General features: G+C 48.4%; 1 protein-coding gene across 2 annotated transcripts in view; it reads right to left on the bottom strand.

Moving 5' to 3' along the window:
* cyp26b1 (cytochrome P450, family 26, subfamily b, polypeptide 1) overlaps window positions 1–14408 on the bottom strand; it is a 55020-nt gene that overhangs the window by 25814 nt on the left and 14798 nt on the right. Inside the window, exons 1-2 of one of the 2 annotated variants that reach the window (XM_072577891.1) lie at window positions 5572–5627; window positions 4613–4817 (exon numbers count right to left, since the gene is read on the bottom strand). In XM_072577891.1, coding sequence (XP_072433992.1) covers window positions 4613–4816 — 204 coding nt within the window. In that variant the 5' untranslated portion in view covers window position 4817; window positions 5572–5627. Of the gene's footprint in view, window positions 1–4612; window positions 4818–5571; window positions 5628–14408 lie in introns of those variants that run through there. The other variant, XM_072577901.1, reaches the window with a different exon arrangement.

The following is a 14408-nucleotide window of genomic DNA, read 5'->3' as shown; positions in this document are numbered from 1 at the left end:
AACATCAGAAAGGGCTGAGGGAGAACTCAGAACACTTCAAGATAACTCTGTGGCCTGCATGCCATTCCCCTGGCTACCCTCCTTCGTTTGCTCTATCAGTTACGGCTCAGTCCCTCTTCCCTCTGAGTCCATAGGTTCAAGTCCTACTCCAGTGAATTCAGCAACTGTATATGAAACTACAGTTGTGATTCTACCACTCAGTATAGACATGGTGGGCCAAACGGCCTGTGTACACGCTGTGTGACTGCCACTATGGGAAACTGTAGCATGTTTTCTTCATTCGTTCGTGAGATATGGGCAACAATGGCAAGGCCATTATTTATCTCCCAAACCTATTTATCTTTGAGAAGCAGGTGGGGAACAACTTCCCAAAACTGCTGCAGTTCCCTGCAGGATATTCTCAGGGCGGTCGGAACGGGAATTAGATTAGATTCCCTACAGTGTGGAAACAGGCCCTTCGGCCCAACCAGTCCACACCGACTCTCCGAAGAGTAACCCACCCAGACCCATTTCCCCTCTGACAATGCACCTAACACTATGGGCAGTCTATCATGGCCAATTCACCTGACCGGCACATCTTTGGACTGTGGGAGGAAACCAGAGCACCCGGAGGAAACCCACGCAGACACGGGGAGAATGTGCAAACTCCACACAGACAGTCATCCGAGGCTGGAATCAAACCTGGGACCCTGGTGCTGTGAGGCAGCAGTGCTAACCACTGAGCCACCATGCTGCCCTAGGGATTTAACCAGTGACACAGGTAATATAGTTCAAAGTCAGGGTGGTGAGAGACTTAAAGACGTAGTTGTGGGAAGTAATTAGGGGAGGTGTTGTTCACAATTGCATTTTCCATACTGCCCTTACAAAATCTCCACTCAGTCTTTGGCCCACTCAGAGTTCGAGAACTTGCCTAAAGATCAAAAGGCCCCCTCAGAGCGGCTCGCCAATCCAGAGTCACTGTGTTCGAGCTGCAACTGACATGTCGAGTGGGACGTGATCGTCAGATACATGAGGCCAGGGCTTGCTGAGACTCAGAGCACAAGGCAGGAGGGGCAGAGGCTGGTGATGGGCAAAACTGGGCAGAAATAGACACTCAGAAGGCACCCTCCTCTATTAGCTTTACTCAATGGGATGCCATGATGTGGAGGTGCCGGTGTTGGACTGGGGTGGGCAAAGTTTAATTAAAAAAATCACACAACATCAGGTTATAGTCCAACAGGTTTATCTGAAAGTACAAGTTTTTGGAGTGCTGCTCCTTCGTCAGGATGTGAGTTGTATAACTCTGATTTCCAGCAATACACACAGCTGGAAACCCTGGAATAAATGTGGCAGCATAATTGTGAAAACTGGGTAGCACAGGCAAGTTGGGCCGAAAGGCCTGTTTCCATTCTGTAGACCTTTATGACTCCATGGCTGTTATGATTCCTGTCTGCTATGGTAGGATTCCAAACCCCCCTCTCTATCTATCTATCTATCCATCCATCCATCCAATCACCTCTTTATCTATCTACCTATTTGTGTCTCGACTTCTTTCAAATCTGCCATTTCTTTCAGATTCTCTCCTTGTTTCTCTCTCAGGAACGTAGGAATTAGGAGTGGGAGCAGGCAATTCAGCCCTTTGAGCCTGCACCACCATTTAACATGGTCATGGCTAATCTTATCCTGGGTCTCAACTCTACTTTCTGGACCTCACCCTTCTACTGAACTCCCACTTCCATCACATTCTCACTGTCTCAAACTCTGTCCCCCGAGTTCTCTCTCCCCCAACTTCTGTTACTATCAGTTAGATTCTCTCTCACATTTTATTTCTCTTTGAGTCATTCTCACTCTCAATTTATTTTCCATTTGTCCTCCCTCCCTGTTTCTCACACTCTTTGACACTCTCTTTCTGTTTCACTGACTCCCTGTTTATTACCCATTCACCATATCTATCTGTATCTCTCTTGCCCTTGCTGTTTCACTATCTCTCACTGTCTATTTCTGACACGAGATTATTCACCAACATGCAATGTTTTATTTCTTGCTATTTCACTGTTTTGTTTCTCACTGCCTCTTCCTCAGTTGCTCGCTCTCTCTCTCTGTCTTTTGCTCTCCATGTCCCCCCCCCCAACCCGACTGTATATTGCTCTGTCCAACTCACTCTGTCTGATGTTCCCTTACTCTGTCAAACATTATCTCTTTCTGTCTCTCTCTCTCTCTCTCTCACACACACACTCTCTCTCTCTCTCTTGCTCTATCCCTCTCTCTCACACACATACATACACAATGTCTCTGGCTCTGTCCTCTCTCACACACACTGTCTCTTGCTCTGTCTCTCACACACACACAGTCCCTTGCTCTATCCCTCTCTCACACACACACATATACACACTGTCTCTGGCTCTGTCCTTCTCTCACACACACTCTCTCTCTTGCTCTATCCCTCTCTCTCACACACATACACAATGTCTCTGGCTCTGTCCTTCTCTCACACACACACTGCCTCTTGCTCTCTCTCTCTCACACACATACACACACACACACACACACACACACAGTCTCTTGCTCTGTCCCTCTCTCACACACAGACACACACTGTCTTTGTCTCTCTCTCTCTCTCTCTCTCTTTCACTGTCTATGGCTGTGTCCCCGTCTCTCACACTGCCCCTCACTACCTCTCTCTCTAACAGACACACATTGTCCCTGGCTCTATCGCTTTCTCATACACACACAGAGACGCGTGTACAGTCTCTCACAGCCGCGTGTACAGTCTCTCACTCTCTCACACACACACAATCACCTCCCCACACCTCCCCACCCCCACCCCCACTCACTGCAGTATTTGCTTTGTATATAATGAGCACCATGCGATAAATCTTATTAAACCAAATTTGAGAGATTATCTGGGTAATCGCGGCTTTTAACGCAATTGCTGGCCTGATCTCAATAAATATGATTACAGCTCTCTTTGTGCTTAAAGAAAGGGTTATTGATACATTTCCACCCGGGGACAAAGAATGCTTTATGCAGAGGAAGTTCAAATCAGTTTACACTAAAAATTAGGATTTTAACAGAGTGACCGAACAGGGAATGGGAGGCTTCCCGCGCCTCTCTGTATAAAACAAAATTCTCCCTCATAGCGGATGAATGAATGGAGGTTGTCAGTGTGCGAGGTCGACCCAGGTTAGCGGGTGCTCCCTGTGCAGACAGACGCTCGGACTGGGAGACTCTAACCCGGGCAGGAACACTCACGCCGAGACTGCTCCATAGGTAGGATTCCCCACGTGGATACAACTCCCTCCGGGAAGGGGGATCCAAGGCCCCACCGGTACCTGTCCCAGTCCCACACAGATACCCCACTAGCTCCGGCTCCCCCCACCGGCTGCCGGCGAGCTATTGGGCTGCGGGAGGCTTCACCCTAGCCTGTTTTCCCACTTACCACCTCCCCCCCCCCCTCACTCCCTGTCCGTCTTCCGACAAAGTGGGGAAACAGCAGGAACAGGAACATCCTGCTCTCCCCTCCTGACCGAAAGGCAATTGTAAACCCCTAACCCCTAGGAATGGAGAGAGAGAGTTGTCTGCAATGCTTTCCAAAACTGACGTTTAGATTAGATCAGTGTGCATCGTTTCTATCCGGACTGGAATGTCCAGAGGTTGTGCGAATACTCGGCTGGATAGCATTTGGGGGATCAGCTGATATTTTTGGTTTAAAGGGTAAGGTGGGAATACTATTTATTTACTCACACACACTAACACATACACACACAAACACACACCAACATACGCAGACACACAAACACATATACAACACACACAATTCCCACTCACACACATATACAACACACACAATTCCCACTCTCACACACAGACACACACACAATTCCCACTCACACACATATACAACACACAATTCCCATTCACACAGATACACACACAATTCCCACTCTCACACACACACAAACACACAGTTCCCACTCTCACACAGACACACACACACACAGTTGTCCCATTCTCACACAGAATGAGCGAGTCTCACGGAAACTTACTGAGTGCTGGTAGCACCTGTTAGGGTAGGAGGGCAGTGGGAGACAGAGTGAGAGAGAAACCTGTTTTTAAAAGGAGGGGGAGTTAGGTCGACCTGCGATCCCCTGAGTGGGACGTTTCCCGGAGGTCAGTGTGCTGACAGGGTCAAACAACAGTCAGGGGGTTAAGGCCAGTTACACAGCAGCCTCTTGCTGCTCCAGTTACCACGCTGCTTAATATTTACAACGGTCCGTCTCTGAGCGATGGTTAGACGGTGCTCCAAATCCTCCATCCAGTCCCAGTGAAACCGTTCAGATCGCCAGGACCGAGCTCCCAAAAATAGTATTCAGGGAGAGGGGGGGCCAAGTTTTAGCCCGCTGCCCCTGATAACTTCGAAAACTTGCGCATTCTTAAGAGCGAGGTCACGGCAAACGTTTTAAAACAAGAGTTAGCAACCGCGCAGTCCCACACATGCCTGGAGATGTCCAATATTATCTTTTCCAAATATGACCAGTTTGAAAATGACACAAGTCCCCACTCCCTGACCAAGAGACGCACAGAGACAGACAGACGGACAGAGAGAATGTACAAGTGGATGAATCAGTCTCACCTCTACTAACCAATGAAAAGTCTCTCCGATGAGGGGTAACCCCATTGAGCCCTTAGGAATCGGCAGATTGCAGTTTTTGTCACGGCTCGCAGTCCAACGGAATTGCCAAAGTTGCCTGGAGACAGTCAGCAGCAGGAGCAGAGAGACCAGGCAGGCAGTCGCTGTGGCTATAGCAGAGACCAGTTCCAAACCTTCCCAAAACATCCTGAGAAAACCAGGGCAACAGCGACAAAAAAAAACACAGAAGAGGGTGAGAGTGGGAGGGAAGTGAGGGAGGGAGGGGAGTGAAATAAACTTCTCTCCCTCCCCACCTTGCAAAAAAAAACTCAAAAAATTTATTGCACGTTCTTAACTAAACAGGGATCCTGAGGACAGAGACACATACGAGATGTCTGTGATATTGAGGAGATGTCTTGCAGTATGTGTGTGTGTGTCTGTCTGCCTGTGTGTGTGTGTGTCTGTGCGTACATATATATATATCTGTGTGTGTGTGAGAGAGAGAGAGAGAGAGCTGAATGATTTCCTGCACACTCCTAGCCTGGAGTATGTCTATATAGAGGCGGGGAAGACTTGACTGGCAAAGCGCCACAACAGTGGCCGCTCCCCACGCGGTTTCCCTCCAACAGACTCGGGAAGCGAGTTCAGGAGAGTCCTGCAAATCTGTAACCTCTCAGCCAGAGAGAGAGAGAGAGCCCCACTTCATTATCACCTCTCTCTCTCTCTCACTTCCAGTCCCCGGGCTACAGAACGGATTGGTGGCAGGAATACCGCGATTCTCATTATCCAATAGAGATCCCAGTTAATATTCCATCAGGTTAAAAGACAATTAAACACCTCCCTAAGTTGCCGCATCTTTTTTCTCTCTCTCTCTCTCCAGTCGCGGATGTTCCCAGGGATGGGAAGTCAGTGACACACGGGCACAGCTCAGTGCCGCGCTGCCAGGTGTGAATCCAACTCACTCTCCACAGGCCGCCCCGTCCTCCACTCGGCCCGCTCTCCGGCTCCTTCTATCCCGGGGCAGCCACACACCCAACACCCCCACTTCCCCCCCCCCCCCAACTGCCGTCCCGTCCGCTCCTGAGGCTGAGCGGGGAGGGGGAACCAGGAGAGAGGGGGATTTTGGAGAGGGAGAGGGGAGAAGGGAGGGAAGGGGGGAGAGGGGGATATGAAGTAGGAGAGAGGGAGGGAGGAGGACAGGGGGAATAGGGAGAAGCGGGAGAGACAGAGGGATGGGAGGGGGGATTGGGAGTAGGAGAGAGAGGGAGGAGGAGAGGGGGAGTAGGGAGAAAGGGGAGAGAGAGAGACAAAGGGAGGGGAGGGGGATTGGGAGTAGGAGAGAGAGAGGGAGACAGAGGGAGGAGGAGAGGGGGAGTAGGGAGAAGGGGGAAGAGAGAGAGGAGAGGGGGAATAGGGAGTAGGAGAGAGAAACTAAGGGGCGGATAGGGAGAAGAGGAGGAGAGGAAGACAGAGGGAGGGGGTTAGGGAGAAGGCGGGAGACTGAGGGGTGGATAGGGAGAAAAGGGTATAGGGAAAAGGGAGAGAGTGAGGAGGGAATTAGGGAAGGAGGGGGAGGGGGTAGGGAGAAGGGGAGAGCGTGAGGAGATAGGAGAGGAGGGTAGGGAGAGAGGGAGGGAGAGAAAGGGGGACAGACAGAAGGGGAGATGGAGAGGGGGAGATGAAGAGGGGGATATGGAGAAGGGAACAGAGAGTCAGAGGAAGAGGGGGATAGGGAGACAGAGGGAGAGGGAGGGGGATAGGGAGAGAGGGTGGGGAGAGGGAGATAGGCAGATGAGGAAAGTGAAATAGAGAGAGATGGGGATAGGAAAGAGGGAGACGGAGACAGAGACAGGGAAATAGGTAGAGGGGTGTTGGGGTGACAGAGAGATGGGAGGGAGACAGGAACAGAGATATGGGGGGAGGGAAAAGGATAGAGGAGATGGGGGCAGACAGGGAGGGGTAAGAGAGAGAGACAAGGAAAGAGGGAGAGGGAGAAAGGGGGAGGGAGGGAGAGGAGATAAACAGAGGGGGAGAAGTGGGGAAAGAGGGAGTCAGGGAGAAAGAAAGATAGGGAGCGGGGAAGGTTGGAGAGGGAGACAGGGAGAGAGATAGGGAGAGCGGAAGGGAGAGAAAGCAAGTGGGGGAGAGAGACAGTGAGAGACGGAGACAAGGAGAGAGGCAAAAAAGGGAAAGGGGGAGACATAGCGTAGGGGAGAGAGAGAGATAGGGACAGAGAAGGAGATGGGGAGTGGGGGAGATGGGGAGGAGGAGATAGGAAGAAGGAGACAGGGAAATGGAGAGAGGGAAACTGGGAAGAAAGGAAGTCAGGGAGAGAGGGGAAGGGAGAGGGAGACAGGGAGGGAGACAGGGAGGGAGAGTGAGCCGGAGAGGGGGAGCAGAAGAGAGGGAGACAGGGAGATGGGAGACTGACAGAGACAGAGACAGTGAGAGTAAGGGGCAGAGATAGGGTATGGCAGAGGACAAGGTAGAGAGAGGCACAGAGGGATGAGGAGAGGATGGGAGGGTGTGGAAATGGAGATGTAAGTGAGGGAGAGAGAGAGAGAGAGACAGGGGTGGATAGAAGATATGGAGGAGAAGGAGAGGGAGTGAATGGGGTGAATGAGAGGAAGGGAGAAAGGACAGAGATCAGCGATGGAGAGGGGAGTGAATGGCAGAGTGAAGGAAATGGGCAGAGGGCAGGAAGGGGAGAGTGAAGGTTGGGCATGTAAAGGGGGAGTGAGAGTAATGAAGAGAGTGAATGAAGGAGAAGGTGAGTGAAGGAGAGGGACAGTGAAGGAGAGGGACAGTGAAGGAGAGAGGGAGAGTGAAGGAGAGAATGATTGAAGGAGAGAGGGAGTGTGGGAGGAGAGAGTGAAGGAGAGGGTGAGTGAAGGAGAGGGACAGTGAAGGAGAGAGGGAGAGTGAAGGAGAGGATGTTTGAAGGAGAGAGGGAGAGTGGGGGAGAGTGTGAAGGAGTGGGAGTAAATACGAGAGTGAGTGAAGGAGAGAGGGAGAGTGAATGGTAGGGGAGAGAAGGAGCGAGGGAGAGGAGATTGGGGGTGGGCGAGAGTGATGAGAGAGGGAGTGAAGGAGCAGAGGGGATAGAGAGAGGAGGCGATGGGGGAGAGTGAATGGGGGAATGAAGGAGGGGAGGAGGGGAGGGAGAGTGAATGGAGGAGTGAAGGAAGGGAGGGGGAGAGTGAATGAGAGGAGGGAGTGAAGGAGTGGAGATGGGGTAGAGTGAATGAGAGGAGGAGTGAAGGAAGGGAGGGGTAGAGTGAATGAGAGGAGGAGTGAAGGAAGGGAGGGGGAGAGTGAATGAGAGGAGGGAGTGAAGGAGGGGAGAGGGAGAGTGAATGAGAGGAGGAGTGAAGGAAGGGAGGGGGAGAGTGAATGAGAGGAGGAGTGAAGGAAGGGAGGGGTAGAGTGAATGAGAGGAGGAGTGAAGGAAGGGAGGGGGAGAGTGAATGAGAGGAGGAGTGAAGGAAGGGAGGGGGAGAGTGAATGAGAGGAGGAGTGAAGGAAGGGAGGAGGGGAGGGGGACAGTGAATGAGAGGAGGGAGTGAAGGAGGGGAGATGGGGTAGAGTGAATGAGAGGAGGAGTGAAGGAAGGGAGGGGGAGAGTGAATGAGAGGAGGGAGTGAAGGAGGGGAGGGGGAGAGTGAAGAAGAAGGGGAGTAAAGGAGGAGGGGGAGAGTGAAGGAGAGGGTACCTGAAGGAGAGAGGGATTGAGGAGAGGGAATAAAGTAGAGGTGTGGTTATCTCTCTCTGAGTCAAGCTAGGACCCAGTCCAGTAAAAGGGAACGGGGTCCAGTCGGTGTTTGGAATGAGCTCTGTGTACCATCCGCCAGTGATTCCGGGACTGTCACGGCTCCTGCTTCAGTCCCTAATCCCAATCCATCAGAACCCACTGTAACTGGAGGGACATGAGCAGACTGGAACCCATCGTTCACAGATACCTGGCCATTACCGCTCCGCATGACAGTCTGGTCAAGTGCGTTGTGCTGCCTAAAAGTGTAACACATCGGTGCTGAGTGAGAGAGCTTTCCAGGGATGGAGTATTCAGCAGCCAATGTGGGTGGTAGCCCGTGTTGTTGTTTTGACCTGACTCTGTCAGTGTCAGTGTGTGTGTGTGTGTGTGTGAACGCTGATCACTCACTATCAACACTCCCATCAAGCGGACACAAACGGTACCACAGTACAGCCATTCCTCTCTCACCCTCTTCCCCCTCTTCCAGCCGCACCACTGAACCAGGTAAAAACAATGACTGCAGATGCTGAAAACCCAAATACTGGATTCGTGGTGCTGGAAGAGCACAGCAGTTCAGGCAGCAGCGCTTTTGCCCATTAACAGCTAGATTTCGCTGCTCGTTGGATGCTGCCTGAACTGCTGTGCTCTTCCAGCACCACTGATCCACTGAACCAGGTCAATCGGCCCGTCGTACCAGGGCTGACTCCTTGAAAGCGCGCCGCTGCTCGGCCTCACGCCCCGCCTTTCCTTTGGAAGCTAAAGACTTGCATTGATGTGGCGCCCGTCACAAATGTAGGACGTTCCAAAGCGCTTCACAACCAGCCGAACTTCTTAAATGTGGCGGCTGTTGTAATATAGGAAACTCCGCAGCCCAGTTTGCGCGCAGCAAGATCCCACGGACAGCAATGTGACAATGACCACGAAAGATCCTTTCCTTTTGTGATGTTGGTTGAGTTAGAATTGCGGGTCAGGGCATGGGAGAGATAACTCAACTGTTCTTCAGAATTAATCTTTTCCTTGAAAATGCCAAATTTATTCCTATTCTCAGTTTACCGGCCCTGTAACCACGCTAATATATCATTTCCCCCTCCATGAGCATTCATCTTTATATGGACCTTATCAAACACTTTGTGAAAATTACTGGTCCTCCTTTTCTCCACCTTACTGGTTGCATCCCCAAAGAGCCGTGATAAATTTATAAAATAGGATTTCCCTTTTATAATTTTTATTAAACTATGTTGACTTGTACTCATCATGTATAGTATTCTATGTGCAGTGATTAGACATCGTTACTAATAGTTTCTAGCATCTTTCCCTCTTTTTTGAAAACTTAAAAACTTCAAAATGCCAACTTAAAAATGGGTGGGGTTATTTCCAAACCTAAGGAATTGTGGAAAATCATGTCTATTATCTCTGCAGCTATCTCGTTTAGATCCCTGAGATCCTGGGTTTTGGGTATTTGTCAGAATTTAGTCTCTTAATCTTCTCCAATACATTTTACCTGCTGATACGAATAACTTTAATTTCTTTACTCTTGTTTTTTTTGTCTCCACCTCTAAATGAACAATTCTGTACAATTCTGGTCCCCATATTTCGGGAAGGATGTGGATTGGAAAAGGTGCAGAGAAGATTTACCAGGATGTTGCCTGGTCTGGAGGGAAGGTCTTATGAGGAAAGGCTGAGAGACTTGGGTCTGTTCTCATTGGAAAGAAGAAGGCTAAGGGGGGATTTGATAGAGACATACAAGATGATCAGAGGATTAGATAGAGTAGACAGTGAAAGTCTTTTTCCTTGGATGATGATGTCAGCTTGTACGAAGGGGCATAACTACAAATTGAGGGGTGATAGATTTAAGACAGATGTCAGAGGCAGGTTCTTTACGCCCAGAGAGTGGTAAGGGCGTGGAATGCCCTACCAGCTAATGTAGTCAACTCAACCACATTAGGGAAATTTAAACAATCCTTGGATAAGCACATGGATGATTTTGGGATAGTGTAGGGGGACGAGCTGAGAATAGTTCACGGGTTGGCGCAACATCGAGGGCCGAAGGGCCTGTTCTGCACTGTACTGTTCTATGTTCTAATATTTGGTTTTGACTGGAAACTGATGTCTTCTGCTGAGAAGATAGACACAAAATATTTGTTTAATTTCTCTGTCACTAATTTCTCTTATCTCTGCTTTGAAGGAGAGATTACTCTCTTCCTTAATAGATGCTTATGAAAGCTCTTCGTTTTTACATTTTTCAGCTGGTTTACTGTTATTTTCTATTTCCTTTCCATTTTGTCAGGTTTTTTTGTTGACCTTTTTTATGATTTTTTAATTCCCAATCCTCATAATTGCTCAATAAAAACTGAAAAGAACTGTGGATGCTGTAAATCAGAAACAAAAATAAAGATTGCTGGAAAAGCTCAGCAGGTCAGGCAGCATTCGTGGAGAGAAATCGGGTGACCCTTCCTCCAAACTGATGGTAGCTAGGAAAATGTCAATTTATATGCAGTTGGGGGGAAGGGGTAAGGAGTAGATGGTAGGTGGGGATAAAGCCCAAGAAAAGAGAACAGTTAGACAGATAAAGGAGTCGGATAACAATTTCGCTGGGAGGGTGAATAGCTGTTAATGGTGACCGTTAGTGGCTAACAATGGGTTCTGTGGAATAGCAGACCATGTAATAAGAAACAAATACAGAAGTCGCTGGAAAAGCTCAGCAGATCTGGCAGCATCTGTGCAGAGAAATCAAAGTTGGAAAATGGGAAGCCTTCAGAAATGAGATAACAAGAATCCAGAGAAAGTATATCCCTGTCAGGGTGAAAGGGAAGGCTGGTAGGTACAGGGAATGCTGAATGACTAAAGAAATTGAGGGTTTGGTTAAGAAAAAGAAGGAAACATATGTCAGGTATAGACAGGATAGATCGAGTGAATCCTTAGAAGAGTATAAAGGAAGTAGGAGTATACTTAAGAGGGAAATCAGGAGGGCAAAATGGGGACATGAGATAGCTTTGGCAAATCGAGTTAAGGAGAATCCAAAGGGTTTTTACAAATATATTAAGGGCAAAAGGGTAACTAGGGAGAAAATAGGGCCCCTCAAAGATCAGCAAGGTGGCCTTTGTGTGGGGCCACAGAAAATGGGGGAGATACTAAATGAATATTTTGCATCAGTATTAACTGTGGAAAAGAATATGGAAGATATAGACTGTAGGGAAATAGATGGTGACATCTTGCAAAATGTCCAGATTACAGAGGAGGAAGTGCTGGATGTCTTGAATCGGTTAAAGGTGGATAAGTCCCCAGGACCTGATCAGGTGTACCCGAGAACTCTGTGGGAAGCTAGAGAAGTAATTGCTGGGCCTCTTGCTGAGATATTATATCATCGATAGTCACAGGTGAAGTGCCGGAAGACTGGAGGTTGGCAAACGTGGTGCCACTGTTTAAGAAGAGTGGTAAAGACAAGCCAGGGAACTATAGACCAGTGAGCCTGACGTCGGTGGTGGGCAAGTTATTGGAGGGAGTCCTGAGGGACAGGATGTACATGTATTTGGAAAGGCAAGGGCTGATTCGGGATAGTCAACATGGCTTTGTGCATGGGAAATCATGTCTCACAAACTTATTTGAGTTTTTTGAAGAAGTAACAAAGAAGATTGATGAGGACAGAGCAGTAGATGTGATCTATATGGACTTCAGTAAGGCGTTCGACAAGGTTCCCCATGGGAGATTGATCAGCAAGGTTAGATCTCATGGAATACAGGGAGAACCAACCATGTGGATACAGAACTGGCTCAAAGGTAGAAGACAGAGGGTTGTGGTGGAGGGTTGTTTTTCAGACTGGAGGCCTGTGACCAGTGGAGTGCCACAAGGATCGGTGCTGGGTCCTCTACTTTTTGTCATTTACATAAATGATTTGGATGCGAGCATAAGAGGTACAGTTAGTAAGTTTGCAGATGACACCAAAATTGGACGTGTAGTGGATAGCGAAGAGGGTTATCTCAGATGACAACAGGATCTTGACCAGATGGGCCAATGGGCTGAGAAGTGATAGATGGAGTTTAATTCAGATAAATGCGAGGTGCTGTATTTTGGGAAAGCAAATCTTAGCACGACTTATACACTTAATGGTAAGGTCCTAGGGAGTGTTGCTGAACAAAGAGACCTTGGAGTACAGGTTCATAGCTCCTTGAAAGTGGAGATGCAGGTAGATGGGATAGTGAAGAAAGCTGAAAATGTGTTGCTGGAAAAGCGCAGCAAGTCAGGCAGCATCCAAGGAACAGGAGAATTGATGTTTCGGGCATAAGCCCTTTTTCAGGATTCCTGAAGAAGGGCTTATACCTGAAACATCGATTCTCCTGTTCCTTGGATGCTGCCTAACCTGCTGCGCTTTTCCAGCAACACATTTTCAGCTCCGATCTCCAGCATTTGCAGTCCTCACTTTCTCCTCCATAGTGAAGAAGGTGTTTGGTATGCTTTCCTTTATTAGTCAGAGTATTGAGTACAGGAGTTGGGAGGTCATGTTGCGGCTGTACAGGACATTGGTTAGGCCACTGTTGAAATACTGCATGCAATTCTGGTCTCCTTCCTATCGGAAAGATGTTGTGAAACTTGAAAGGGTTCAGAAAAGATTTACACGGATGTTGCCAGGGTTGGAGGATCTGAGCTACAGGGAGAGGCTGAACAGGCTGGGGCTGTTTTCCCTGGAGCGTCGGAGGCTGAGGAGTGATCTTATAGAGGTTTACAAAATTATGAGGGACATGGATAGGATAAATAGACAAAGTATTTTCCCTGGGGTCGGGGAGTCCAGAACTAGAGGGCATAGGTTTAGGGTGAGAGGGGAAAGATATAAAAGAGACCTAAGGGGCAACTTTTTCACGCAGAGAGTGGTACGTGTATGGAATGGGCTGCCAGAAGATGTGGTGAAGGCTGGTACAATTGCAATATTTAAGAGGCATTTGGATAGGTATATAAATAGGAGGGGTTTGGAGGGGTATGGGCCGAGTGCTGGCAGGTGGGACTAGATTGGGTTGGGATATCTGGTAGGCATGGACGGGTTGGACTGAAGGGTCTGTTTCCGTGCTGTACATCTCTATGACTCTATGACTCTAAAGTTAACGTTTCAGGTCTGGTGACCCTTCAACTTTGGTTTCTCTTCACAAACACTGCCAGACCTTTTGAGCTTTTTCAACAACTTCTGTTCTTGTTTCTGATTTGCAGCATCTGCATTTCTTTCGGTTTTTATGTTCTCACAAGGCCTGGTGTTGTGGGCGTTGGGGTAAGACAATGGGACAGCTCAAGCCCGAAAGTTATTGAACTCAATATTGAGTACTGCAGGGTCTCCAAGTGACAAATGAGGTGCTGTTCTTCCAGCTTGTGCTGAACTTTACTCGAGCACTGCAGCAAGCCTGGGACAGAGATATTGGCCAGGGAGCAGGGTGGGGTGTTTAGGTGGTGGGCAACTGGAAGCTCAGGGTCTTTTTTGTGGGCATGCATGCTATTGTTCTTAACAATCTAATACTATCCTTGACTTCCTGAGTCAATCGTGGATAGGTATGGCTGAATTCTTGTTTCTCAATGGAATGTGTTTATTGAATACTTGAATTTTTAGGAATTAAGGGATATAGGGAGAGTGCGGGTAAGTGACATTGAAGTGCCCACCAGCCATGATTGAATGGTGGAGTGGACTCGATGGGCTGAATGGCCTTACTTCCACTCCTATTTCTTGTGGTCTTATGGTCTTATCATGCCTTTTAGTCCATTTACCTAATCAACCATGTGTCCACTCATAACTATATAATTAGCTTTAAGTTTAAGCTTCTTGTTTGTGATTAGAATACTTCCCTTTCAAACTTAGTATCAAGTTGAATGGTATTATATTTACTACTTTCTATGTGACATTACTAATTAATTCAGCCAGTTTACACAATACAAGATTGAAGATAGCCTTATCCCGATTCAGTTCCATAACTTATTGCTTCAGGAAACTACCACAAAAGCTTTCTTCAAACTTATCTTTCAGGCCTCCCTTACCCATTTAACTGTCCTTGTTTATATGAAAGATTATTATAT

The sequence above is a fragment of the Chiloscyllium punctatum genome, chromosome 1 (genome assembly GCF_047496795.1).
Source record: "Chiloscyllium punctatum isolate Juve2018m chromosome 1, sChiPun1.3, whole genome shotgun sequence".
Classification (NCBI taxonomy): domain Eukaryota; kingdom Metazoa; phylum Chordata; class Chondrichthyes; order Orectolobiformes; family Hemiscylliidae; genus Chiloscyllium; species Chiloscyllium punctatum.
Note: the sequence above shows the minus strand (reverse complement) of the source record. Positions and strands in the feature narration are given on the sequence as shown.